We start from the raw sequence: 27529 nt of genomic DNA, 5'->3' as shown, positions 1-27529 counted from the left end.
TAGTATAAATTCAACAATAGTTTAAAACAATCTTGACAGAGAAAAGAAACACAAACTATTTGGTTAATCTTATGATAGACGCTGACGAGTTTATGTACGTGTTCGTGTGAGTTTTTGTTTGTCCCGTGTCGTGTGAGTACGTGTGTTTGTACCAGTGTTCCTGTGAGTATGTGTGTTTGTGTCCTTAGGTTGTTTTGTCTGAGTTTGCATGTCGATGTGTGCGCATTTGTTCATGAGTGTACGTGCGTGGGTTATTGTGTGCTTTCTTTCTTTTTGAATAAAGTTCTACACTCTACCACTCATCGGCAGCGGTGAGGTCAAAATAACAAAGGATGGCCAAAAGACACCTAGGCGCAGTAATCGGCACGACGGACTTCAAGACCGAGTACGTAACGGAAAAGGTAAATGAGTGGGTCGGGGAAATACAAGCTTGTCTGATATTGCTAATACAGAGCCACATGCGGCTTTTGCGGCGTTCACCCACGGAGTCAAGCATCGCTGGAACTACCTGATGCGCACTATCCTTGATATCGGACCCCTCCTCCACCCTCTGGAAGAAGCTATCAGTGTCAGTTTCATTCCCAATTTAGTGAAACACCCTCACTTAAACCCAGCAGAAAAATCACTCCTTGCACTACCACCGAGACTGGGAGACGAATGGGACTGACCAATCCAGAGGAGATTGCTGCCACTGGACATCAAAACTCAGTTAAGCTCACTACAGCCCTCACCGACCACATAACAGCTCAGAACGCAACAGGCGAGGTGGATACCAGCGAAGTAAACAAGATTCGACGGTCCATTGCTACAGAACGACAGCACGGCCAAAGTGATAAGTTGCAGCAACTGATGCTGCAAATACCAGAGAAATTAAAAAAAAAAAGTAGCTACAGCGCAGGAGGTGGACGCCTCTAACTGGTTAACTACGTTACCGAGAAGGGCAAATGGTTTCAGTCTTAATATACAGGAATTTACAGATGCCATTGCTCTAACGTACGGTAGGCCAGTAGAAGGTTAGCACTCCCAATGCGTGTGTGGCTCTTCCTATGACGTCGGTCGCGCCATGGTGTGCAAGAAAGGGGGCTTCATATGCATGAGGCATGACGATTTAAGGGATCTCACTGCAATTATGTTGAAGGAAATCTGTCGTGATGTCAGGGTAGAACCGACCCTCTTTCCATTGGACGGTAAGAATATCCAACATAGGACTTCAAACACATTCAACGAAGCCTGTGTTGACGTCAGTGCTCGAGGATTCTGGATGCGGGTAAAGTGAGCCTTCTTCGACTTCAGGATTTTTGACCCCATGGCCGCATGTCACCGTAACTGAGCTCTCGATGCTGCACACAGGAGGAACAAGAACGACAAGATAAGGGCATACGGGGAGAGAATTCTGAACGTTGATCAAGGCAGCTTCACTCCTCTGGTGTTCACAACCTCTGGTGGGATGGGACCAAGTGCAAGATGCTTCTACGCCAGACTCGCGGAGGTGATATCCGAACAGAAGCAGCAGCCCAGAAGTTATGTTACAGCCTGGTTGAGATGTCAACTGTCCTTCTCTCTCCTTAGGTCTGCTTTGCTCTGCCTCAGGGGAACGAGAGCATCGGCCCCAAAGCCGACAACAGTTGCAGATATTGACTACGAGGCAAGTCACTGAATGCCGTATAGATCTGCGGCTCAACTAACTCAACACAGCTAGGGTAGCTACTTATGTATTAGGATAGTTAATTTTAAGGTAATAAAATGGCGGCGAAGGTGTGGCTATTAGGGGAGGCTGGAGGCCATTTTAATCCCTGCCCCCCCCCAAAAAAAAAAATATGGCCGTTGGGTGGAGGTTGTACCTACTGAGTGATGATAGATAACTGATATTAGTATAACATGAGTGGTTTTTGCGGATTTGTGGTGTCGACAAGAAGCTAGTGTTAGTAAGTAGATGGTAGTGATGGATGGATGAATGTATAAGTTGAGGGTAGAGGCGGGGGTGAGCACAGGTAGCGTTAGTGTAGGGACGTAACACGAGGCAGCAGTCATTCAGTCAGTGTAGCACGACTCAGCAGTCAGGCATGGCAGATGTTCCAGTTAAGATTGACTTCTGGGATACACTCTACCTCCACCACAGCCACATTAAATTGAAGAGGACACAGTAACCTGGAAGGACACAGTAACCTGGAGGGGTACAGTAACCTGGAGGGGCACAGTAACCTGGAGGGGCACAGTAACCTGGAAGGATACAGTAACCTGGAGGGGCACAGTAACCTGGAGGAGTAGAGTAACTTGGTGGTTAGCCAACCCAACGTCATTGCCGTCATAATTATTATCATTGATCGTTTTCTGTGCGACAGTGTCTGGATGCAAGCTTATTGCGTTGACTGTCCAAACCTCTTATATTTAGTACGATGACTTAACCATAACAAGTATGATTAACGGTGATGATGATAATATTGATTGTAATATCATGAATGATGCTGATAATTATAATGCTAATAATATTGACATTGATGGTGATAATTGATGTCAATAATGGCCATAATAATGAGACTGATTGGAAATGATAATAATATTAATGTATTTAATAATAATTATAATAATAATAAATGGTAATTATAACTGATAATAAAAAAATCACTTATGACATTAAGAATAATAATAGCAATGCTGTATTGACAATAAATTAAATAATTTATTCGTAAATGCCTAATGGTTATGATATTGATATCATAATATTGGTACTACTGACAATCACAAGGTAAACTACTGCTACAAACTGCCATACAGTAGTTTATATTTTGGTTAAATACACAGGTAAACTAGAAACGACTTACATCTAGTCTTTGAACACTTTTCATGAATTAAATTTAAGAGAATTTGTCTTCATTTGTTTTTCTGTAGTTTATGTAAAATATCAAAGTCCACAATATACCAAACAGTTGTGTGGAGACTGTTGGTACCCTTGGTTTATTCGTGGTCTGGGTTGTTCGTCCTGAGACAACAAGCACGTCTTCGAAAGTGTTGACTTTTGGTTTAAGAAAATAAAATGTTTTATCGTTATATGTTATGTTTAATACAGTTTTGTCTTGATTTCCGTTTATTTTCCGTTTGGTTGCCTTTAATAAGTAAATACAGCGGAATAAACAATATAAACAATTCTAGATACTTTTTGTCACCAGTTGACTGAACCACTTTGAGACATCGATGACGTAGGCGTTTCCAAGGTTCAAGAACAAATCTGATCAGTTTTCGATACACCAAACCCAATCATCCAAAAACGAACCATTATACGAACTAAAATATTGGCATATAATCTTGTGTAATACATTGCCTTATACTTTTTAATTACAACAGATAAAGACAAAGATCTCTAAATCTCTAAAACTAAAACTCAGTCCGTGATAGCACTAGGACGAAGTTTGGCCAGTTTGCTCAAGTCTTGAATGTGTTCGTTTCGCGGTTTCGGATTTATGAGAATGTCAACAGAGGCCTCTAACAAGACAAGACCTACAGTCACCTACTCAGTGCTGTCTCTTCCTACATGCCGGCAAGGACGCATGCGAATGCTTATTGATAAATAGCCGGTGAAGAGACCGAAATTGACGAGGTATGGAAAGTCAGTGTAATAAAGCGTTTGTGAGTGTCGCAAAGTGTTTATAAGTGTGGTAATGTTATAAGTGTTTCTAAGTGGCCTTAAGTTTCAAAAAGTGCTTTTAAGTGTCGTCCAGTTTTCACAAGTATCGTGGTGAGATCAAAATTGTCATTTACCTGTTCGTAAGTACAGTAATGTAAATTGTTTATAAGTGTTATAAATTGTGTGTTATGAAGTTACATAAGTGATGTGAAGTAGTTGTGTCATGAAGACTTATAAATATCACAAAGTAATTGTGGGCGCAAAAAACACCCATACGTGTCAGAAAAGTGGTATAAAATGTCGTAAAGTGGCATAAGGTGCCATAGAGTCACTTACTGTATATCACAAAGATTCATGTAATATCGAAAACTTTTATAAAGTGCTTTTAAGTGCCAGTCGGTCTAATAGTGCCAGTAAGCCTATAAGTGTCGTATAATGACGGAAGATATGGTGCACAATGAAAAAGTGCTATGAAGTGTCAGAGGTGTCATTAAGTGACCTAAGGTGTCAAAGTGTCCTAAAGTGTCAGTGTCATAAAGTGTCAGTGGCCTAAAGTGTCCTAAAGTATCAGTGTTCTAAAGTGTCATGAACGCCAAATAATTTCAGTGTTGTAAAGTGACATAAAGTGTCTCGAATAATTATAAAGTGTTCAAGCAAGATGACCAACATACAATAGTGTCTTATGGTGTCGAAAAGTGTTGTAAGGTGCTGTGAGTTCTTTCAAAGTGTCAAGTGCCATTGAATAAAAGTGTCCATAAAGCGCCATTAATGTTTTAAAGTCTTGCAAAGTGTCAGTAATGTCATGAAGTGCTGCAAAGTACCTTGAACTATCACAAGGTGTAAAGTGTGTCATGCAGTACAGCAAGGTATTGTCAAGTGTCATGAGGTGTCATAAAAGTATCAATATGGTGCCAGGAGGTGACCCTGTAGGGCGCCAGGGCTTCCACTACCACCAGCACAAGGTAACTACTAATAATACTACTGTTGTGTTCTTGACATATTGGAAGCTTCTCTTAGAAATTCATTTGGTATAAACTAATGCTTAAGATCATTGGTTCTGTCTTTGTTGTTCCTGTAAGTTAAGTGTGAATAATGATATAGGTGCGTGTGTGGGATAGACGGCAGGTAATTTTAACTGAATTTTTCCTTTTCTTTTTCCAGGTAAGTGTGAGTTAAAACAGCTCTTCGAGGGATATTAACACACCATATCTCAGGTGCGTCCAAGTTATCATATTCAGTGATTATCGTTTTATTCATTAGCTAAGTCTGGGAAATTTCTTGAATCAATTATAGCAGATAGCATCCGATCGCATCTAGAGAAAAGCAAATTAATCTACGACTCTCAACATGGGTTTACAAAGGGAAAATCTTGTCTAACAAATCTGCTAACGTTTTTTAGGAAAGTCTTCGAGGTAGTAGATAATGACGAAAATTACGATGTTATTTACTTAGACTTTAACAAAGCATTTGACAGAGTACCGCATCAGAGGCTTCTGAGAAAAATTAAGGCTCATGGTACCGAGGGGAAAGTTTTAAATTGGATAAAATCATGGCTCACGGATAGAATGCAGTGGGTCAGCATAGATGGCGTTAAATCTGAGTGGGGTCGTGTTACCAGTGGGGTTCCTCAGGGGTCAGTACTAGGCCTACTCTTGTTCATATTCTACATAAACGATCTAGATACTGGGATCAGCAGTGACATAAGCAAGTTTGTGGATGACACCAAAATAGGGCGGCAGATTAATTCAGGGCAGGATGCAAATGCACTACAGGAGGATTTAAATAAACTGCAGGAGTGGTCAGAAAAATGGCAAATGAAATTCAACACCAGCAAGTGCAGCGTACTTAATATTGGAAGAACAAATACTGTCAATATATACAGCCTTAACAACATCAACCTAGAGAAGTCGACTTGTGAAAGAGACTTAGGGGTACTTGTAAGCCCGGACCTACGGCCTAGAAAACAGTGCGTTAATGTTGGAAATAAGGCAAACAGAGTATTGGGTTTTATATCTAGAAGTGTAAGTAAGAAGAGTGCAGAGGTCTTATTGCAACTATATCTTGCGCTAGTTAGGCCGCACCTCGATTATGCGGTTCAGTTCTGGTGCCCCTATTATAGAATGGATATAAATTCACTAGAGTCGGTGCAGCGAAGAATGACAAAAATGATTCCGGGACTTAGAAACCTTCCATATCAGGATAGGTTAAAGAAACTTAACTTGCATTTCCTAGAAAGACGAAGAGTGCGGGGAGATATGATAGAAGTATTTAAGTGGGTGAAAGGAATCAATAAAGGGGATATAGATAAAGTTCTTATAATATCCGAGCAGGATAGGACTCGGAGCAACGGATTCAAGTTGGATAAGTTTAGGTTTAGGAGGGAGATAGGAAGAAACTGGTTCACAAATAGGGTGGTGGACGAGTGGAACAAGCTTAGCAACTTTGTAGTAAGTGCGGGAACTCTGGAAAGTTTCAAAGGGAGGCTAGATAGATTTATGGATGATAGAGAGTGGTAGTAACTCTCGACAGGAGCTGCCATGCACAGGCCAACCGGCCTATTGCAGACTCCTTATTTTCTTATGTTCTTATCCCACAACGGTTTTAAAGGAACGTTACGCTTTTCCCCTCCATCTTTGAGGACGTCGGTGTCCCTCCCATATCAATGAATCAACGTGATGCCCCACTCGTTCACACGGACGTCGGACCCACTCCTTATCCTTACACCATTTTTGTAGTCGCCTGAAGTCTCGTCGCTGTCTATAGGAAAGTCTTCTTCCCTCGCGCCCTCTGTGAGGATATCGGAGTCCTCCCCCTCCCACCTTCTTTCCTTCAGAGCCTCATCTCTTTCATTCAAGTGGGTACAGTGATCACACTCACCTGTTTTAGAGGCATCCGTATCTTTCCTGGAAAAATAAAATGACCTTCACCATGCTGTCATGGTTTCATTATCCTGCTTTACAGGCTTATTGGCTTCGTGTTTTAAAGTCATGTCCTCTCTATCGGCTGTTGATATGTAAAAGAGGTCCTAGCCATAATTGGCAACAACTTAACCTAACCATTGGGATTGGAGCTTAGTAATAACAGGTCCCAATCCCAGTAAGTACTAATTCCAATGGATCCGAATTTTAATTGGCTCCCACCATAATGCTGAGGTTCGTAATGCCTCAAGGGCGATTAGGATTAAGGTCTTTTTGGGCAGAGAATCATTTGACCTTGAAATTTTCTGTGTATTGACCCTGCCACAACTCAATATCAAGAGACCAATGTTTTCGGTGAGTTGGGTCTCTCCTCTCGTTTTAGATGTGTGGGAACGTCCTCACACTCCTGTTATCTCGGAAACTTTAGACCACATCCTCGTGTTTCAAGAACATCAAAGTATTTTTCCATGTAATTTTTGGGGATGCCACGTTTTCCTAAGCTTGCATTAAACACCGATTTTTTTTAAGTTTTATGAAAATAGAAAGTCATTCATTTTACTATATTGAAAGCGCTGTTCGTTGTTGACTGGAGTTAAATTTTCTCAGTATTCCTCCCAGACCGAAAGTTTGGGAATATATGTCAATGATGCTGTCCATCCATCCATCCTCCATCCATCCTTCTGTCCGTTCGTCCGTCCGTCCGTCATAGATTTCGTGTCCACTCGGCAACTCGCCACAGACGCGATGGATTAATTTTGGTAACAGTGTGAGAACGTAAATTATGGCAGGGTCTTACAGAGCAGTTTACTGGACGTGTTGATAGTTCAGAGACTTCAGAGATCAAGCCAGAATTTCAGATGATCAAGAGGGGTCTTAATTTTTTTTGGATGGGGGGGGGGACTTTAGAAAACTGTTTTTTGGACAAACTACTTAAAATGTTTCATTATTTCTGTCTAAGGTTATTTTGAAGCCCAGTTACTGTTCTTGGATTCCACAGCTTCAGTTGGTAGATATAAAGCTTTTGAAGAGGGAGAAGCATTGAGCGTACTTCATTTTATTTATTTAGTTAGTTATTATTTATTGATTAGTCATTAAAGTTAAATTGTGTTAAAACTCATTTCAACATAAAATGGTTATCATCTTTGGAAAGACAGTTAAACAAGAAAAATCCAGAAAACTCGCCTTGTATGCAGTGTTTCAGTATACTGTAGTATTGAATCTTTTCATATCCAATATAAATATTTATTGTGCATATATTTTAAGAGTGATAATATTTGTTAAGCTGGATTCATAGTTATTTGACCGAAATCTTATTGTAAAATTTTATTTATTTATTTATTTATTTATTATCAATTTCAATAACGGGTACCAATGCCTTCCGTCTGTACGGGCGAGATGAAGATGGTTTATCCTGCCCGTGTTGACGGGCACCTTGACACTGGCGGAGGACGTTCCTCGATTCACACAGGACGTCCATCAAATGGGCCGGTTCCGTCATCTTTTAAGACTAAGACAGTAACCCTCTTTTATGATTCGCTATTCTTATTGGTTAAATGTTCTTGTTGTATTTCTTCATTGGCTTAATGAGTGGAGAATTCATTAACGTGTAGGTAGGTGGCGAAGACTTTGATAGACTATAGCAGTAAATGTGACTTGCTTTTGAGACAAAAAAGAATATCTGTTTGTGTCTGTTCTGTTTATTGTTATTACTATTATCAGTGATGTAATTTTGTCATAATTATAAAACTATTAATCTAATTAGGAAGGTCAAGGCCGTTGATATACAGTATGTTTATCTGATTAAGGGTGGCGGCACAATTCTAGAACAGAAACACCCGCAACATTTACCATACATCAACCACACAATTATCTTCACTACATCATCTACACTACCGTATATTAAATGCACATTTGACATTATAAGGTTATTACTCTCCTTCAACAAAATAGGTTTTGAGTACGTTAGTAATTACGTTAATCTCCCAACACACATTCTACGGCACTGTAGTGTTCTACATAAGAGAGACATAGGGAATCTAAAATTTGAAATATTTTTTAAGTTTATTGCATCAAGTTCTTAGAAATGCAATGAAAAATGACTTGGTTGGTATCATCAGCAAGACAGCAAATGCGAGATTAAGATTTCAAGTTTTCAGTTATTAATTATTGTTCGTGAGCTTTTATCACAAAACATTTAAGCAAAGGAAATTAAAGCTAATTAGGTGTTTATGGTCATTCTAAGAGATGTTACACGGTGAGAAGTTCCACGATGGAGGAGACTCCAGCCAGGCCGAGGCCTAGGAGGAAGAGTATGAAGGGTCCCTGCAGGTGTGTGATGGTGAGGGACCTCAGGCTGCTGTCTGACTCTGTCTCTTTTTCTGTCTCCTGTTGCTTGTACCTCCTGCGACTCTCCATCTGAGCTTGACGCAACAGGTCGTCGTTCCATCTCTCGTACAGTCCAGCCTGTGGAGCACATGACATATGAGCACCTACACTGGTCCTACACCACGATGGACTGGCCTGATACTTGTCCAATTACAGTAGTCTTCTATCATTGAACACCTTTGTAGTGTGAAAATTGATTCGCCATAAGAGACAGAAGACTTGTTAATCATTGGTCACTAAGTATTGTACTGATATGAGTATACTGTATAATTTGGGAATTATCGTATAAAGTAAGTGTAAATGAAAGCAACGTTATTACGTTTAATTATATTTTCCATTTTAAGGATAATAATTTATGGTGCGGCTACACTAGCGTACATTTTGTCCGAAACCTGTGATCGACAAGAAGAAATGAAGCACAGGGTTCACTGCTACTACATGTAGCCTCGTCCGCACCAGTGCTACCGACAAGTTTCTACAAATGTTACCACCATATACGTGAAACAGATCTCTTATGTTCGATATGATTAAAACTACAGTTTCCAACATTTTCGTCTACTTGTTCGCGACATTATTGTCGACACGGTTGTCAACACATGTTACCGTCTAATGCGGTCACACTAACAGTCGGAATCCTGTGCCTTGTTTATTCCTGTCGATCACATGTTTCGGGCAAAATATTTGCTAATGTGGCCGCATCCTTATAGTTCAAGAGCATCTTCTCTTGTGCTTAGGTCACTGACCTCAATGGCAGCCATGAGGCAGCGGTCGAGGACGGGCCCAAAGGGAGCGTCATGGGGGATGGGCCAGGCGCCCTGGCCAGGAATGATGCTCTCCCGGCCGAGGTATAACTTGGGGGTTCCGTCTGCCCCAATGAACCGCTTTGATATTTTTAGTTGCTGGTAGCGTCCAGAGTCCAGGTGAGCTTGTCTACAATAACCCCAGATAATATTAAGTTATTATATATTTTTTTATCAAAGCCGAGGAGTCTTGAACTTTACTAAAACTTGATCAACCATCAGGACAAATAATATGGCATTATGTGAATTTCAAGCCTCGGCCAAAACTAACGCATGACTTTACAGGAAGTGTGGACTTGCGTTTGTCTTTATAATTGAATTTGGGGCAATGTAAAGTCAGCCAAAGATACAGCGACCCCACCCTGAGTCTCGTACTGGCAATTTTACCTGGCAATACTTGGTAAAGTAAGGCTGTATGTAAAGGTGATTGTGATTGGTGTATCTATTTTCGCCTGCATTACTGTCAGGATAAATATTAAACAATCAAAAGGGAGAATTTTTATAATAATAAACTATTCATTGTTATTTAAGATCATGAGAAGTATCCAGAAGTTCGTATATTTGGTTAAATGATGAAGAAATTATACAGGGTGATTCAGCAAAGAGTACATTAAATTGGAGGATGAAATCCTTGGATAATTCTAAACCACCATGTCTCTATGGTAAAATGTCAGATTCTGCATTGTTTCCATGTTACAATACATTTAAGATGTTGCTTAAAGAGAGTGAATTTGAAGTGAAACCCCCATAGGTTTATCTCATTCGGTCGTACACGGTCCCTGTCTCACTGCACCTCTGTCAGACATCTGTATCACGCTGTACTGCTGTACATAAGACATCTTTGAATAAATGATTACAAAACCCTACGGGGGTTTCACATCAAATTCACTCTCATTAAACAACCTCTTAAATGTATTGTAACATGGAAACTATGCAGAATCTGACATTTTACCATAGAGACATGGTGGTTTAGAATTATCTAAGGATTTCATCCTCCAATTTAATGTACTCTTTGCTGAATCACCCTGTATTAATGAACTGGCAACTCACCTACAACGAGGAACGAGGACTACCAAAAGATTCTCAGATCAAATTTTCTTCATTATTTCAGCAAATATAAAAACATTTTGAAACTTCTCATGATCCTAAATAACAATGAATAGTTAATATTATAAAAATGCTACCTTTTGATTGTTTAATATTTATCCTGACAGTTATACAGCCGGAAATAGATCCACCAATCACAATCACCATTACATACAGCCTTATTTTACCAAGTATTGCCAGGTAAAATTGCCAGTACGAGACTCAGGGTGGGGCCAACTGTACTCTATTTACATCGGAATCTGTGGATACTTTTGTAAAAGTGCTGTTCTATTTTTCTTTTTCTTTTTAAGTAGGAATTAAGAATCAGTTAGGCAACTTACTTTCTCTCAACTGCCTGTTGTTGTCCGACATTTACTGATGGAACGATATGCATCAGTTGGCCCAGTCTCTTGAACAACTGTGAATCTGACTTGCTGAAGAAATTTTTGAACTCGGCCCCGTATGGTGGCATCGTTATCCTGTGTGTATAGAGGCTGGTTTGAGAGGAATGAAAGGCCACACAGGTAGACAGTTTCATTCACTTTTTATCGAATCACCTGGAGTCTACCAAAATGTCAGTTTTTTCTGCTATGTCCTTAAGATGTTTGCGTGCTTGTGACTGAATTTATTGACGATGAATTGAAACACATTCGTTCCATTGCACAGAAACTCGGGTACCCTTCTGTGTTTGTTGATCGTTGTTTTAAAAGGGCTAAAAAATCCTTTCATTCCTCTCAAACCAGGCAAATTCCTACATTTAAGAATATTTTGACTCTGCTGTATCGTAATGAATTTGTCCCGTTAGTTCGGTCCCTCAAGCTTCTAAATATTAATGTTGTTTTCAAGTATGACTCAACCATTACCAATATGTTAATAAGAAATAGCCCAAGTTTGAATGTAAATGGAAGTGTTTATTGCATTCCATGTAGCAAATGTAATTGTAAATATGTAGGACAGACAGGAAAAACACTGCAGCTCAGAATCAAACAACATAAGTATAATATCAGAACAGCATCTGAAAGCAGTGCCTTGTTCGTTCATGTTAGGAATAATAATCATCCCATTGCTTGGGAAAAAAGCTTAGAAGTATTTAAATCATCTTGTGTCACAGAAAGACTTCTGGTTGAAGCTAGTTTGATTAAGGAATTAAAATCAATAAACCTTACTGATGGTCAGTTCAAAACTGATAATATGTTTCATAAATTTATTTGTCAGTGTCCCAAGGTTAAAAATGCTTTGAAAACCTTTGATCTAGATATATGATAGTTATTTAGTGGGTCCCTTATTTTTGACCTGACCTGACTAGTGTGTGTTGGTGTGGGGATTAGTGGATGACATCATTATGACCTGACCTCATGTTTTTAAGGTCACCCTGTATATTTAAGCCTCTCTCTCTGTCCATGTAATCCAGTTGCCTCTGAAGATGTCTTGAATAAAGACGAAAACTAAGGTGCTCCGTTGTTTCCCTTTTCCCGTGTGATTTTATTAAGATTTATCTTATCCACGTTTTCATTGTGGATCTACATGAAAAAAAATATATATATATATATATATATATATATATATATATATATATATATATATATATATATATATATATATATATATATATATATTAAAGGAATAATTGCCGTTTAGTGCTAATTTCTTTAGGCCTATTTTTTAACACTTGACTGGTCGTAGACGATCATGTTGACAACCTTATTGCATATAAATGAATAGCTTTCTACATAACTTGTTTTAACCTTACCTAATCTTACTTTACCTAACAGTTTCAAATATTGTCCATCATTAGAAGTCTACACTTTTCACAATTTAACACGTAACAACAACATTAACATTGTTGCACTTATATTTGTATACTAGTAAGCTGTATAAGCAAATGTTTTTTAATGTAAAGAAAGCACTATGTAATAATAAGAATAAGGTGTGTAAAGTAAAACAAAACTTCATAGTTATTTTGAATGAAGTGCTTTACATTGGTTATACACTTTCACAATTTGAATCGCAGTTGACAAATATGACAAAAAATACCCAGGCAAATTCAGGCCAGTACTCACAGCACAGAGCAGACAATGATGGCGATGTCTGCCTGTACACTGGCAATACAAACGAACAGAAAATCACAATGGACTTCTATAAGAATGGTCATGAATTATTAGAGGGTTTTTTATTTGTATTTTTTAAGTTAATTGATACAACTAAGCAGTTGATATGAAAGTAAATCACAATATGATAAGTCAGTCAATTGTATAAGTAATTAAAATAATTAATTTATTACAGAGTACAATCTAAAATATTATAAAGGCCTTTGGCAAATTAAATAATAAAAGATAGAATGTAACATCACCGAGTGTTATTTAAGGGTATGGCTCGTTCATTATTACTTATTTGCAGCTTTAGTTGTCTCTTAAATAGTAAGTCTAAAAAGTCTTACTCATTCATTTCATGTTTTACATATCTGAAGAGAATTTGGTCGCAGATAAAGTCACTCGTGAACACTTGGGTCTGTTAAGTGGAAAGGGAATACCATATGTTAGATCTAAATGTTCTCTAAATCTTACTTAAAGACAACACATCTATAGCCTCAGCATGGGTATTTATGTACTTTGTTAGATCACACTTGGGCTGGAATTGGGCCATTTAATCCAAAATATGATCCAATAGTCGGAGGATTAGTGAAAAAAAACTTGGTTAGTTATAGATAATGATTTCTTAGTAATTTTGTCAGGTGTTTTATCATCAAAAAGGGAACTTGAAGTAGTTGATTTCGCGAAGGACTTCATAACCCAGAGGTATATCACCAAATTTCCTTCTGACCACGTCCAAGAGTGGGGGTTGGTTGGAAAGCGTCCACTGATCGGGGGTCCGCTCACACTTTCAACCTGCAGTATCCTTCCATATCTGCAGGTAGGACAACCTACAATCACAATCCGGTCTGGCTGCTCCAGGAGCTCAAGCCTATAGGCAAAGGCCCGTGTCGGACTACGGTCCGACAATCTCAACAACAACAACCAAATTTCCTGTTTATAGATTTTTTAACGTTTCTCTGTCAAATTTAGTAGATAATTATTATTTAGGAAAACTTTAAGAAATAAATTTATTTTTGGCGTCTAAGCCAAACTACTGTAAAAAGAAAATATATAATATAGTGGCATCTAAGCAAACAACGAGGATTTAATGATATTTACTTTATATACAATAGGTTCTTTACAAGTGATCGTGGGCCCTTCGTGCCCAGTGGCGAGTCCGGTGGTACAGTTTACCAAGGCGTGAAAGTTCGAACACTCGTGCTTGGCTATCGCGCAACCGCCGTCCAACTGACAGGGTACAGCGACATCGTTTTCCAGCGTAAATAAAATGGTTAATTAATGCTTTCCTAAAGAAACCATCGACATGAGACCAGGTTTGTTCCACTCTACGATTTTTTTTGCGACTTTTCCACCAAGTTTGATGAAAAACGATTGTGCCGTTTTGGCTGCCCAGAACAGACACACACACACGGCTATTCCTATAGTATATTAGACAAGTTATCGCGGGCACATTCGTGCCCTTGTGAGAGTTTGAACGCTCGTGACAGCATACAGCGAATGAGGGTGCGCCAAGTTCGTAAACTTGCTTGGTTAATTAGGGTGCGCCAAGTCCGTAGACTTGCATCGTTTTCCATCGTAAATAAAATTGTTAATGCCTTCCTAAAGAAACCATCGACATGGGACCAGGTTTGTTCCACTCTACGAACTTTTTGCGATTTTTTCACCAAGTTTGATGATAAACGATTGTGCCGTTTCGGCTGCCCAGATCAGACACACACACACACGCCTAGTTCTATAGTATATTAGATAAATGACAAGTAAGAAACCTTTTTAGTGAAAGTAGGTTTACAGTAAACTGATCTTATTAACTTGTCGCTGTCATGTGTGAGGCATCCCTGGCTGCTCTGTATGGTGAGTTCTCAACGAAAATAATCTTTGGGCTTATTGTCACATTCGTCAACCGACTGGTAAATTGTGTAATTCTAGTTTTATTATAACCTGTAGTATTAGTTTCAAAGAGTTTCTGTTACGTGTTAACGTTCACTGAAAATTGTAGAATTCCGATGATGGACATTGATATGGAAAACATCTATAAGGGACCTGTTTTATATGCTTATTCCTTATGTTCCTTATGTTCCTTATGTAGAGTAAATGAACAGTACCTATGTGCAGTACTGACGAGCTCCTGGATTGTCTCAGCACGGGGTGGGTACTTGGGCAGCGTGAGGAAGGCGGTGAGGTTGCCACGATAGGCAGACCCGAATATGAGAGCGAACATCAGCCACGAAGCCACCAGTACACGGCTGGAGATGACTGTGGGCAGCCGTCGTGGCAAGTTCTGTCCTAACAGCATCCCTGTAACATCCTGCACCACCGTTCCTGTGGCTACCCTGTCCCCACCATCCCTCCATTCACCAACACGAATAATCTGAAATAATAATAATAATAATAATTACAAAATTTTCTCTGTATAATTGCCATACAGGCTTACAATTGGATGGGCACTGCATATAAACTATGCAAGTACGAGTATACAGTTCAGCATGAATATAATCATTGTAAGTATCCGGGGTACGAAGGCCGTGGAAGTATCCACTAACATATTTACTCTCGTTTACAGAACATTTAGTGGTACTTGATCATATATATATATATATATCAGTCTGGTTCCCTTTCATCCACTGCTCTATTGGTAAACTATCTACCCACATTTTGTGAAGCAATATGACACGACGGACGAAGTATTTTGACTATACTGCCGAGATAATACCGAGTCATAGTGATATTTCGAAATTCATCGGACCAACTGGACAGATTTTTCTTTTTTACCGGGTGTGCAACTGATTGTATATGTGACCTGTGATGTAGTAGATAACTTTGTTGCCTGGCAAGGAACAGTACCGAGGTGTATCTATTGGCATTTTTTTTCCTACTGTACATTTGCCTTTGTCTTCACCTGGATGTGAATCAGTTTAGTGGCTCATGGTATGGGATAATGGTTAGCAACTGCGGTTGGAAGTTGTCCTGTCCTTTACACTGAATTCTGCAGGTGTCTAACAATGTGTGTGAGTGGTATGTCATCCTAAATCCTCGCCCAGGTGGCTTAAGTCTGATTGTCTGTGAACACAATGGGCAACCGTTAATTAAAAGTCAAGTAAACTGAAACGTCATCTTTTGAAGAGGAGGTACAGTATGTTTCTTGAGGGGTGGCAAGGTGAAGTGGTACTTCGAAAAGACATTCATAAATCAATTCACTGATAATAAATTATCTCAGAAATTTTTATTCTAATCCATTTGTCGAGTAATTATACGAAGAAAAAATCCTGTGATGCAATGACATCTTTCCCATTCTACACCACTTGGTTTGGAAGGACAAAAAAAAAGAGACATTAAAATAAATATCATAATACCATAGACCTACTGTATATATAAGATATAATGTACAAGTCGAACATCCCATGGGAGCAAGTATAATTTCTATTATAGGATGATATTGCTTTTACGTTTCATAACAACAGAACACATGAATATATAAAATGCTTTTCACGTAACTCACCAGCAGCAGGACCAAAGGGGTGAGCAGCAGAGCCAGCAGGACGGCCGCCCACACCAGGTCAGTGAGCGGGTAGTAGAGCGACTGCCACTGTGGCTTGATACCAGGCTGGGCCATACTGAAGTCCAGGGACGCGTACTCGTACACCCATGAGTAGTCGTAGCGTTCAAGACGTTCTGGCAACATAGCATGGAACACAGTAGCCATGAAGGACACCCGTTCCTCTACACGCTGTGAAACCTACAGCCATAATATTGTTAATGGCATTGTAGTAAATAGGGTACAGTACATCTCATCTCAACTACAATGTCCGATGGGACCTTTAGGTGTAGTGTGAATAGGGTTGGGATGTCACTGGATATGGTTTACTTGTAATGATGTGTAATGTCAATTTGGATCTGGCGTAGTTTGTTTGTGCAGGTGTCATTTGATGAAGGTGTGGGTGCTGAGTGGCGTGCGGTCTAGTTGATAAGAAGCGGTTATGGCATTGGAAGTTTGTGTGGAATGACGCGGTGTGAGTTTGGATGTTGCGTGAGATTGTAGCTGTTGTATTGCGTGGATATGGCAAGTTGCAGTGTGGCAGGAAGTAACGTGCTGGTTTAACAGCCTTCTCTTGCTCACCTCTGCCCACGAGGTGGTGGGCACGACGTTGATAGTAAAGTTGAGGGAGTCCGCAATTGATTTTAACAAGAAGTAGTCGGTGCCAGAGTACTGTTTAATGCCATCAGGTCCCTCCAGTTCGTCCCAGTATGGCGGGTAAGGCAGGGCAGTCACGTTGACCTCGGCACCATAGAAGCTGAGGGTAATAACGTTCTCGTTTATATGTTAACTACTTGAAAGCGTCATCACTCCTTATAACTATAACGAAACAACATTTTGCTCATAACAAGGATATATTGATAAGCTATCATCACTTAACCTGAGTTTGTACATCGCCTATTCGACAGTGTGTGAGCTATGATACCCGGAGTGTGAATAGTAACTCCTAGACTCTGTGCTTCTCTAAAACAATGCTGGTAGCAGCAGCTCTGACCTACATCATCTAATTAAGGCTTGGGATAGTCAGTAATCCGATCGTAACAAAAATAATTTTCATCGATTAATTCTGGATAGTCATCAAGATCATCATAATTCTCAGGTGATGAAAGATAACCTTGGAATTCTACCTATATGTGATATGATTTATTTGAATATTATAAACTGCTAATAAAAATAATGTTAAATTTTAATGAGCCATTATTAGAAAAGGTGTAAGAGAATCTAGCGTACAGTTTTCTGACATTGAGATTAAGCTGTAGGGATGTGTCTGTACAGTATATACATGTGCACCCAAGAGCACTTCGGTACACATGCACCCAAGAGCAATTCGGTACACATGCACCCAAGAGCACTTCGGTACACATGCACCCAAGAGCACTTCGGTACACATGCACCAAAGAGCACTTCGGTACACTTGCAGCCAAGAGCACTTCGGTACACATGCACCCAATGAACTGGTACACATGCACCCAAGAGCACCTCGGTACACGTGCACCCAATGCACTTTGGTACACATGCACCCAAGAGCACTTCGGTACACATGCACCCAAGAGCACTTCGGTACACGTGCACCGAAGAGCACTTCGGTAAACGTGCACCCAAGAGCACTTCGGTAAACGTTCACTCAAGAGCACTTTGGTACACATGTACCCATGTGCACTTCGGTACACATGCACCCAAGAGCGCTTTGGTACACATGCACCCAAGAGCACTTCGGTACACGTGCACCCAAGAGCACTTTGGTACACGTGCACCCAAGAGCACTTCGGTACACGTGCACCCATGAGCAATTCGGTACACATGAACCCAAGAGCAATTTGGTACACATGCACCCAAGAGCACTTCGGTACACATGCACCCAAGAGCACTTCGGTACACGTGCACCCAAGAGCACTTCGCTACACATGCTCCCAAGAGTGCTTCGGTACACATGCACCAAAGAGCACTTCGGTGCACGTGCTCCCAAGAGCACTTCGGTACACGTGCATCCAAGAGCACTTCGGTACACATGCACCCAAGAGCACTTTGGTACACATGAACCCAAGAGCACTTCGGTACACATGCACCCAAGAGCACTTCGGTACACATGCACCAAAGAGCACTTCGGTACACGTGCACCCAAGAGCACTTCAGTACACATGCACCCAAGAGCACTTCGGTACACCTGCACCCAAGAGCACTTCGGTACACATGCACCCAAGAGCACTCTGGTACATGTGCACCCAAGAGCACTTCGGTACACATGCGCAAAGAACCTTCATGAATAAGAGCACTTCGGTACACGTGCCGACGTTCTGTACACATGCGCCAAAACCTTCGGTACATGCGCAAGGCACTTCGGTACACATGCGCAGAGCACTTCGGTACACATGCACCCAAAGAGCACTTCGGTACACATGCCGAGCACTTTGGTACACGTGCCAAAACGCTTCGGTACACATGCGCAAAGAGCACTTCGGTACACATGCGCAAGAGCACTTCGGTACACATGCGCCAGAGCACTTCGGTACACATGCGCAAAGCGCACCTCGGTGCTTGCACCCAATGCGCTCTGGTGCACATGCGCAAAAGGCACTTCGGTGCACATGCACCCAAAAGAGCACTTTGGTGCACATGCACCAGAGCACTTCGGTACACATGCTCAGAGCACTTCGGTACACATGCACCAAAGAGCCTTCGGTTCATGCACCCAGAGCACTTCGGTACACATGCACCCAAGAGCACTTCGGTGCACATGCGCCAGGCAGCAATTCTATGCACCAAAACACTTCGGTACCGTGCGCAAAACACTTCGGTACGATGCGCAGAGCATTCGGTACACATGCCCAGAGCACTTCGGTACGTGCGCAAGAACTTCGGTGCACGTGCCAAGAGCATCTCGGTACATGCGCAAAACCTTCGGTACACATGCGCCAAGAGCACTTCGGTACACATGCACCCAAGAGCACTCCAGTACATGCCCAAGAGCACTTTGGTAAACGTGCCAAGAGCACTTCGGTACACATGCACCCAGCACTTCGGTACATGCGGAGCACTTCGTTACACGTACGAAGAGCCTTCGGTGCGATGCCCAGGCACTTCGGTACATGCGCCCAAAGGCACTTCGGTACACATGCGCAAGAGCACTCGGTGCATGTGCGCCAGAACACTTCGGTACACATGCGCCCAAGAACGCTTCGGTACGCATGCGCAAGACGCTTCGGTGCACATGCGCCAGGCACTTCGGTACACATGCGCCAAAGCTCTTCGGTACACATGCGCAGAGCACTTCGGTGCCACATGCACCCAAGAGCACTTCGGTACACATGCACCCAAGAACGTCGGTACATGCGCAAAGAGCACTTCGGTACACGCGCAAGCGCACCTCGGTACTTGCCCAATGCATTCTGGTACACATACCTAGAAACGCCGGTGCATGCACCGAGCACTTCGGTATGCGCAGAGCAATTCGATTACGTGCACCCAAGAGCACTTCGGTACATGCGCAGAGCGCTTCGGTACACATGCACCCAAGACACTTCGGTACACGTGCGCAGAGCACTTCGGTGCACGTGCGCCCAGGCATCTCGGTACACATGCACCCAGAGCACTTCGGTGCACATGCACCCAAGAGCACTTCGGTGCCACATGCCCAAACGCTTCGGTACACGTGCCCAAGAACGCCTTCGGTGCACATGCGCCCAAAGCACTTCGATTGCACATGCCAAGGCTGGCTGGTAAAACACTCGGTACACATGCGCCCAAAACACTTCGGTACACGTGCGCCAAGAGCACTTCGGTCACATGCGCCAAACCTTCGTTTCATGCGCAGAGCGCTTCGGTCACATGCGCAAAACGCTTCGGTGTCGCAAACGCTCCGGTACACATGCCAAGAGCACTTTGGTGCTATGCGCAAAACGCTTCGGTACATGCCACAGCACTTCGGTACACGTGCGCAAGAGCACTTCGTACACATGCGCCAAAACGCTTCGGTACACATGCAAAACGCTTCGGTACACATCACCCAAAACACTTCGGTACCGCAGACAATGAACTCGGTTACACATGCCAAAACATTCGGTACACATGCACCCAAGAGCACTTCGGTTGCGATGCGCAAAAACACTTCGGTACACATGCGCCAAGAACGTTTCGGTACATGCGCCAAGACCACTTCGGTTACACATGCCGAAACGCTTCGGTGCACATGCGCCAGAGCACTCGGTGCACATGCCCAAAACGCTTCGGTACATGCACCAGGCACTTCGGTACATGCGCAAGAGCACTTCGGTGCACATGCGCCGAAACGCTTCGGTACCACATGCAATGAACTCTGGTACATGCACCCAATAGCACTTCGGTACCGCAGAGCAATTCGGTACATGCACCCAAAACGCTTCGGTGCCACATGCACCCAAACGCTTCGGTACACATGCACCCAGCTTCGGTACACATGCGCCAAACGCTTCGGTACATGCGCCCGACGATTCGGTACATGCGCAAAACACTTCGGTACACATGCACCGAAGCGCTTCATTATGCACCCAGAACATTGGCGTTCGTGCACTGCGCCCAAAACGTTCGGTGCCACATGCCCAAAACGCTTCGGTGCACGTGCGCCAAAACGCTTCGGTACACGTGCGCCCAAACGTCTCGGTACATGCGCAAAACGCACGGTGCGATGCGCCCAAAACGCTTCGTTGCCCATGCGCAAAACGCTTCGGTACACATGCGCCCAACGCTTCGGTATGCACCCACGCCTGTTACATGCGCAAAACGCTTCGGTACATGCCAGAGCACTTCGGTACACATGCGCCCAAAACGCTTCGGTACACATGCGCAAGAGCACTCTGGTACACATGCGCCAAAGCAGCTTCGGTACATGTGCGCAAAACGCTTGGTGCACATGCCAAAACGCTAGGTGCACATCGAAGAACGCTTCGGTGCACATGCGCAAGAGCGCTTCGGTTGCCATGCGCCCAAAAGCACTTCGGTACACCGCAAGAGCATTTCGGTACACATGCGCAAACGCCTATTTTACGATGCGCAGAGCACTTCGGTACCGTGCACCCAAAGGCATTCGTTACATGCGCCGAGCACTTCGGTACACATGCGCAGAGCACTTCGGTGCACATGCACCCAAAACGCTGGTACATGCGCCGAAACGCTGGTACACATGCACCAAAAACACTTCGGTACATGCGCAAGAGCACTTCGGTGCACATGCGCAATGAACTCTGGTACACATGCGCAATAGCACTTCGGTGCACATGCGCAGGCACTTCGGTACACATGCACCCAAGCGCCTCGGTACATTGCACCCAATGCGTTCGGGTACACATGCCCCGAGCACTTCGGTACACATGCGCAGAGCACTTCGGTACACATGCGCAAGAGCACTTCGATTTCACATGCGCCAAGGCAACTTGGTACACATGCACCAAGAGCACTTCGGTACCGATGCGCCAAAACGCTGGTACACATGCGCAAACATTCGGTGCCCATGCCCAGAGCACTTCGGTACATGCAAGAGCACTTCGGTACACTTGCAGCCAAACGCTTCGGTACATGCGCAATGAACTCTGGTGCATGCCAATAACGCCTGATGCACATGCGCAAACACTTCGGTACACATGCACCCAAGAGCACTTCGTTACATGCGCAAGGCCTTCGGTACATGCGCAAGCGCTTCGTTGCCGTGCACAAAACGCTCGGTACATGCGCAGGCATTCGGTACACATGCGCCCAAGAGCACTTCGGTACGCACGTGCGCCCAAGAGCGCTGGTACACGTGCGCAGAGCATTCTGTACATGCGCAAGAGCGCTTCGGTGCACATGCACCAAGAGCACTTCGGTTACATGCGCAAGAGCACTTCGGTACACATGCCAAGAACTCTGGTACCATGCGCAAAACGCTGGTGCACATCCAGGCACTTCATTTCTGAGCACTTCGGTGCACGTGCGCAAAACGCTTCGGTACGCGATGCCAGAGCATTCGTACACATGCCGACGCCATTTTATGCCAAACACTCCGGTACATGCAAACACTTCGTTTTATGCGCAAGGCCTTCGGTACATGCAAAACGCTTCGTGCCCAACCAAGAGCACTTCGTGTGCGCAATGAACTCTGTTATGCGAAAAGCCTTCGGTACCACATGCGCCAGAGCACTTCGGATTTATGCGCAAAGCGCACTTCGGTACACATGCACCCAAAGCGTTCGGTACCACATGCGCAAAGAGCGCTTCGTGCACATGCGCGAGCAATTCGGTGCGTGCGCAAACGCTGGTACACATGCGCAAGAGCACTTCGGTACACATGCGCAAAACGCCTTCGGTACACATGCGCAAGAACGCTTCGGTACACTTGCGCAAAGAGCACTTCGTACACATGCACCCAAGAACTCGGTACATGCGCAAAACTTCGGTACCGTCACCCAGAAACACTTCGGTGCATCACAAAACGCCGGTACACATGCGCAAGCGCTCGTTGCACATGCCCCAAACACTTCGGTACCGTGCGCCAAACGCTTCGGTACCATGCGCAGAGCATTTCGGTACACATGCCCAGAGCACTTCGGTACCCATGCGCAAAACCTTCGGTACCGCATGCACCAAAACATCGGTACATGCGCAAAACGCTTCGGTACACATGCGCAAAACACTTCGGTACCACATGCGCAAAACGCTTCGGTACCGCATTGCACCAAAAGAGCACTCGGTACACATGCACCCAAAACGCTTTAGTGCCGATGCGCAAAGAACGCCGGTGCACATGCCACAACCGCTCCGGTACACATGCCCAAAACGCTTCGGTACACATGCCAAAACGCTTCGGTACACGTGCACCAGAACGCTCCTAGTACACATGCGCAAAACACTTCGGTACCCGATGCGCCAAAACGCTCTGGTACATATGCGCCAAAACGCTTCGGTACCACATGCGCAAACACTTCGGTACACATGCACCCAAGGCATCGGTGCACATGCACCCAAACGCTTCGGTACACATGCGCCAAAGAGCACTTCGGTACACATGCCAAAGAGCACTTCGGTACCGTGCGCCGAGCACTTCGGTGCCACATGCGCAAAACGCCGTTGCACATGCGCCCAAAACGCTCTGGTACATATGCCAAAACGCTTCGGTACACATGCGCAAAACACTTCGGTACACATGCACCCAAACGCTTCGGTACACATCGCAGAGCACTTCGGTACCATGCACCGAAACGCTTCGGTACCCATGCGCAAAACGCCGGTACCACATGCCGAGCACTTCGGTACACATGCGCAGAAACGCCGTTTGCCGCAAACACTTCGGTACACATGCGCAAAGCAGCACTTCAGTACACATGCGCCATGCGTTCTGGTGCACATGCGCCAGAGCACTTCGGTACCCATGCGCAAGAACACTTCGGTACCATGCCCAAAACGCCGGTACACATGCGCAAGAGCGCTTCGGTACACATGCGCAAGAGCACTTCGGTACGTGCACCCAAAACGCCTTTTATGCGCAGAAGCATTCGGTACACATGCGCAAAACGCTTCGGTACCATGCGCCGACGCCGGTACACATGCACCAAAACATCTCGGTGCACATCCGCAAAGAGCACTTCGGTACACATGCGCAAAACGCTTCGGTACCGCATGCCCAAACGCTTCGGTACACATGCGCAAAACACTCGGTACACATGCGCGAAACACTTCGGTGCCGATGCGCAAAACACTTCGGTACATGCGCCCAAACGCTTCGGTACATGCCCAAAGAGCACTTCGGTACACATGCGCAGAGCACTTCGGTACCGTGCGCCAAGAGCACTTCGGTACACATGCACCAAGAGCGCTTCGGTACACATGCGCCCAAGAGCACTCTGGTACCATACGCAAGAGCACTTCGGTACCCATGCACCCAAAACAGTCGGTACACATGCACCCAAACGCTTCGGTACACATGCGCAAAACACTTCGGTACACATGCGCAAAACACTTCGGTACCGCTAAAGACTCTGGTACACATGCACTTCGGTACCATGCAAACACTTCGGTACCGCGCAAAACGCCTAATGCCGCAAACGTTCTGGTACATGCACCCAAACGCTCGGTACACATGCACCCAAACACTTCGTGCCACAAGAACGCTTCGGTACACATGCGCAAAGAGCCTTCGGTACATGCGCAAGGCACTTCGGTCGTGCGCAAGAGCACTTCGGTACCCATGCGCAAACATTCCGGTACATGCGCAAGAGCACTTCGTGCCGTGCGCCCAAAACGCTTCGGTGCACACGTGCACCAGAGCATCTCGGTACACATGCGCCAAGAGCACTTCGGTACACATGCGCAAAACACTCCGTACACATGCGGAAGCACTTCGGTACACGTGCGCAAGAGCACTTCGGTACGCATGCACCCAAAGCACTTCGGTGCACATGCCCAAAACGCCTCGGTGCACATGCGCAAGAAACACTTCGGTACACGTGCGCAAAACCTTCGGTGCACATGCGCAGAACACTCGGTCACATGCGGAGCACTCCAGTACTGAAGCGCGAGCACTTCGGTGCACATGCGCAAAACGCTTCGGTACCACATGCGCAAAAACGCTTCGGTACACATGCGCCAAAACGCTCGGTACACATGCGCAAGAACTCTGGTACACATGCCCAAAAGCGCTTCGGTACACATGCACCCAAGAGCACTTCGGTGCACATGCGCAAAGAGCACTTCGGTACACATGCACCCAAGAGCCGCTTCGGTACAGCATGCGCAAGAACGCTTCGGTACATGCGCAAACGCTTCGGTACACATGCGCAGAAACACTTCGGTACACATGCCGACACTTCGGTGCACATGCGCAGGCCTTCGGTACCTGCGCAAAACCAGTTCGATTGCACGATGCACCCAAAACACTTCGGTACCCATGCGCAAAGAGCATTCGGTACACATGCGCCCAAAGAGCACTTCGGTACCACGTGCGCAGAAGCACTTCGGTACACATGCGCAAAACATTTCGGTACACATGCACCCAAGAGCACTTCGGTACACATGCGCCCAAACACTTCGGTACCACATGCACCCAAAACGCCGGTACACATGCGCAGAAACGCTCGGTACACATGCGCAGAGCACTTCGGTAGCGATGCGCAAAACGCTCGGTGCCACATGCACCCAAAGCACTTCGGTACATGCACCCAAAACACTTCGGTACACAGCGCACCGAAACGCTTCGGTACACATGCGCAAAAACGCCATTTTATGCGCCCAAGAGCACTTCGGTACACATGCGCCAAAACACTCTGGTACATGCGCAAACGCTTCGGTGCACATGCACCCAGAGCACTTCGGTACACATGCGCAGAAACGCTTCGGTACATGCGCAGAGCACTTCGGTACACATGCGCCAAACGCTTGGTGCACATGCGCAAAACACTTCGGTACACATGCGCAAAACGCCGGTGCCACATGCGCCAAAAACGCTTCGGTACACATGCGCCAAGAACACCGGTACATGCCAGCGCACCTCGGTACCTTGCACCCAATGCGTTCTGGTACACATGCACCCGAAACGCTTCGGTACACATGCGCCAGAACACTTCGGTGCACATGCGCCGACACTTCGGTACCATGCGCAAGAAGCCTTCGGTACACATGCGCAAAACAGTCGGTGCCGTGCGCCCAAAACGCTTCGGTTACCTGCACGCCAAAACGTTTCGGTACACATGCGCCAAACCTTCGGTGCCGTGCCAAAAACACTTCGGTACCCGATGCGCCAAAACATCTCGTTGCACATGCCAGAGCACTTCGGTACATGCGCAAGAACGCTTCGGTACACGTGCGCCGAAACACTTCGGTACCACATGCCCAAACACTCGGTACATCGCAAAACGCTTTGGTAACATGCGCAAAACACTTCGGTACATGCCAGCACTTCGGTACGTACGCCGAAACGCTTCGGTACATGCGCAAAGAGCACTTCGGTACACGTGCGCCCAGACACTCGGTACACATGCGCCAAGAGCGCTTCGGTGCACATGCGCAAGAGCACTCTGGTACATGCGCAAAAACACTTCGGTACACGTGCCAAGAGCATTCGGTACACATGCGCAAAACGCTTCGGTATGCCAAAACGCTTCGGTGCATGCGCCGAAACGCTTCGGTACATGCGCAAGAACTCTGGTACACATGCGCCCAATAGCACTTCGGTACACATCACCCAAGAGCATTCGGTACATGCGCAAAACACTTCGGTACCCATGCGCAATGAACGTTCTGGTACACATGCACCCTAGAGCACTTCGGTACACATGCGCAAAACAATTCGGTACACATGCACCCAAAACGCTTCGGTACACATGCGCAAGGCGCTTCGGTACACATGCGCAAGGCAATTCGGTGATGCGCCAAACGCTTCGGTACCCATGCGCAAGGAGCTTCGGTTACATGCGCAAAGGCACTTCGGTACGTGCGCAAAACGCCGGTACGTGCGCAGAAACTTCGGTACACATGCGCAAAGAGCACTTCGGTACACATGCGCAAAACCTTCGGTTCACATGCGCAAAACGCTTGGTACACATGCACCCAAACGCTCCGGTACACATGCGCAAAACACTTTGGTACGATGCGCCAAACACTTCGGTACACATGCGCCCACAACTTCGGTACATGCCGACACTTCGGTGCACATGCCAAAACGCTTCGGTACCGTGCGCAAAACGCCGGTACACATGCACCCAAAACGCCGGTACACATGCGCCAAAAGCACTCTGGTTGCATGTGCGCCAAAACACTTCGGTACATGCGCAAGGCAACTCGGTACACATGCGCCGACGCTTCGGTGCACATGCGCAAAACGCTGTTTTAACGCAATGAACTCTGGTGCACGCACCCAATAGCACTTCGGTACATGCGCAGAGCATTTCGGTACACATGCGCAAAACGCTTCGGTACATGCGCAAGAGCACTTCGTTGCACGTGCGCAAAATTGTTCGGTACATGCGCCCAAACACTTCGGTGCATGCGCCCAAAACGCTCGGTACACATGCGCCAAAACACTTCGGTACACATGCCGACACTTCGGTACACATGCGCAAAAGACTTCGGTACACATGCGGTAAAACATTCGG

At 44.9% G+C, this 27529-nt stretch overlaps 1 protein-coding gene across 1 annotated transcript in view; it reads right to left on the bottom strand.

The window, feature by feature from the left end:
• Positions 1–8219: 8219 nt before the first annotated feature.
• Positions 8220–27529, bottom strand: part of LOC121872581 (ionotropic receptor 93a-like) — a 61805-nt gene continuing 42495 nt past the window's right edge. The window contains exons 7-12 of the mRNA XM_042375413.1: positions 17019–17193; positions 16401–16637; positions 15007–15272; positions 11153–11290; positions 9669–9855; positions 8220–9003 (exon numbers count right to left, since the gene is read on the bottom strand). Of these exons, the coding sequence (XP_042231347.1) occupies positions 8788–9003; positions 9669–9855; positions 11153–11290; positions 15007–15272; positions 16401–16637; positions 17019–17193 (1219 nt within the window). The 3' untranslated portion in view covers positions 8220–8787. The remainder of the gene's footprint in view (positions 9004–9668; positions 9856–11152; positions 11291–15006; positions 15273–16400; positions 16638–17018; positions 17194–27529) is intronic.

The sequence above is a fragment of the Homarus americanus genome, unplaced genomic scaffold, assembly GCF_018991925.1.
Source record: "Homarus americanus isolate GMGI-L3 unplaced genomic scaffold, GMGI_Hamer_2.0 scaffold39155, whole genome shotgun sequence".
Classification (NCBI taxonomy): Eukaryota; Metazoa; Arthropoda; class Malacostraca; order Decapoda; family Nephropidae; genus Homarus; species Homarus americanus.
Note: the sequence above shows the minus strand (reverse complement) of the source record. Positions and strands in the feature narration are given on the sequence as shown.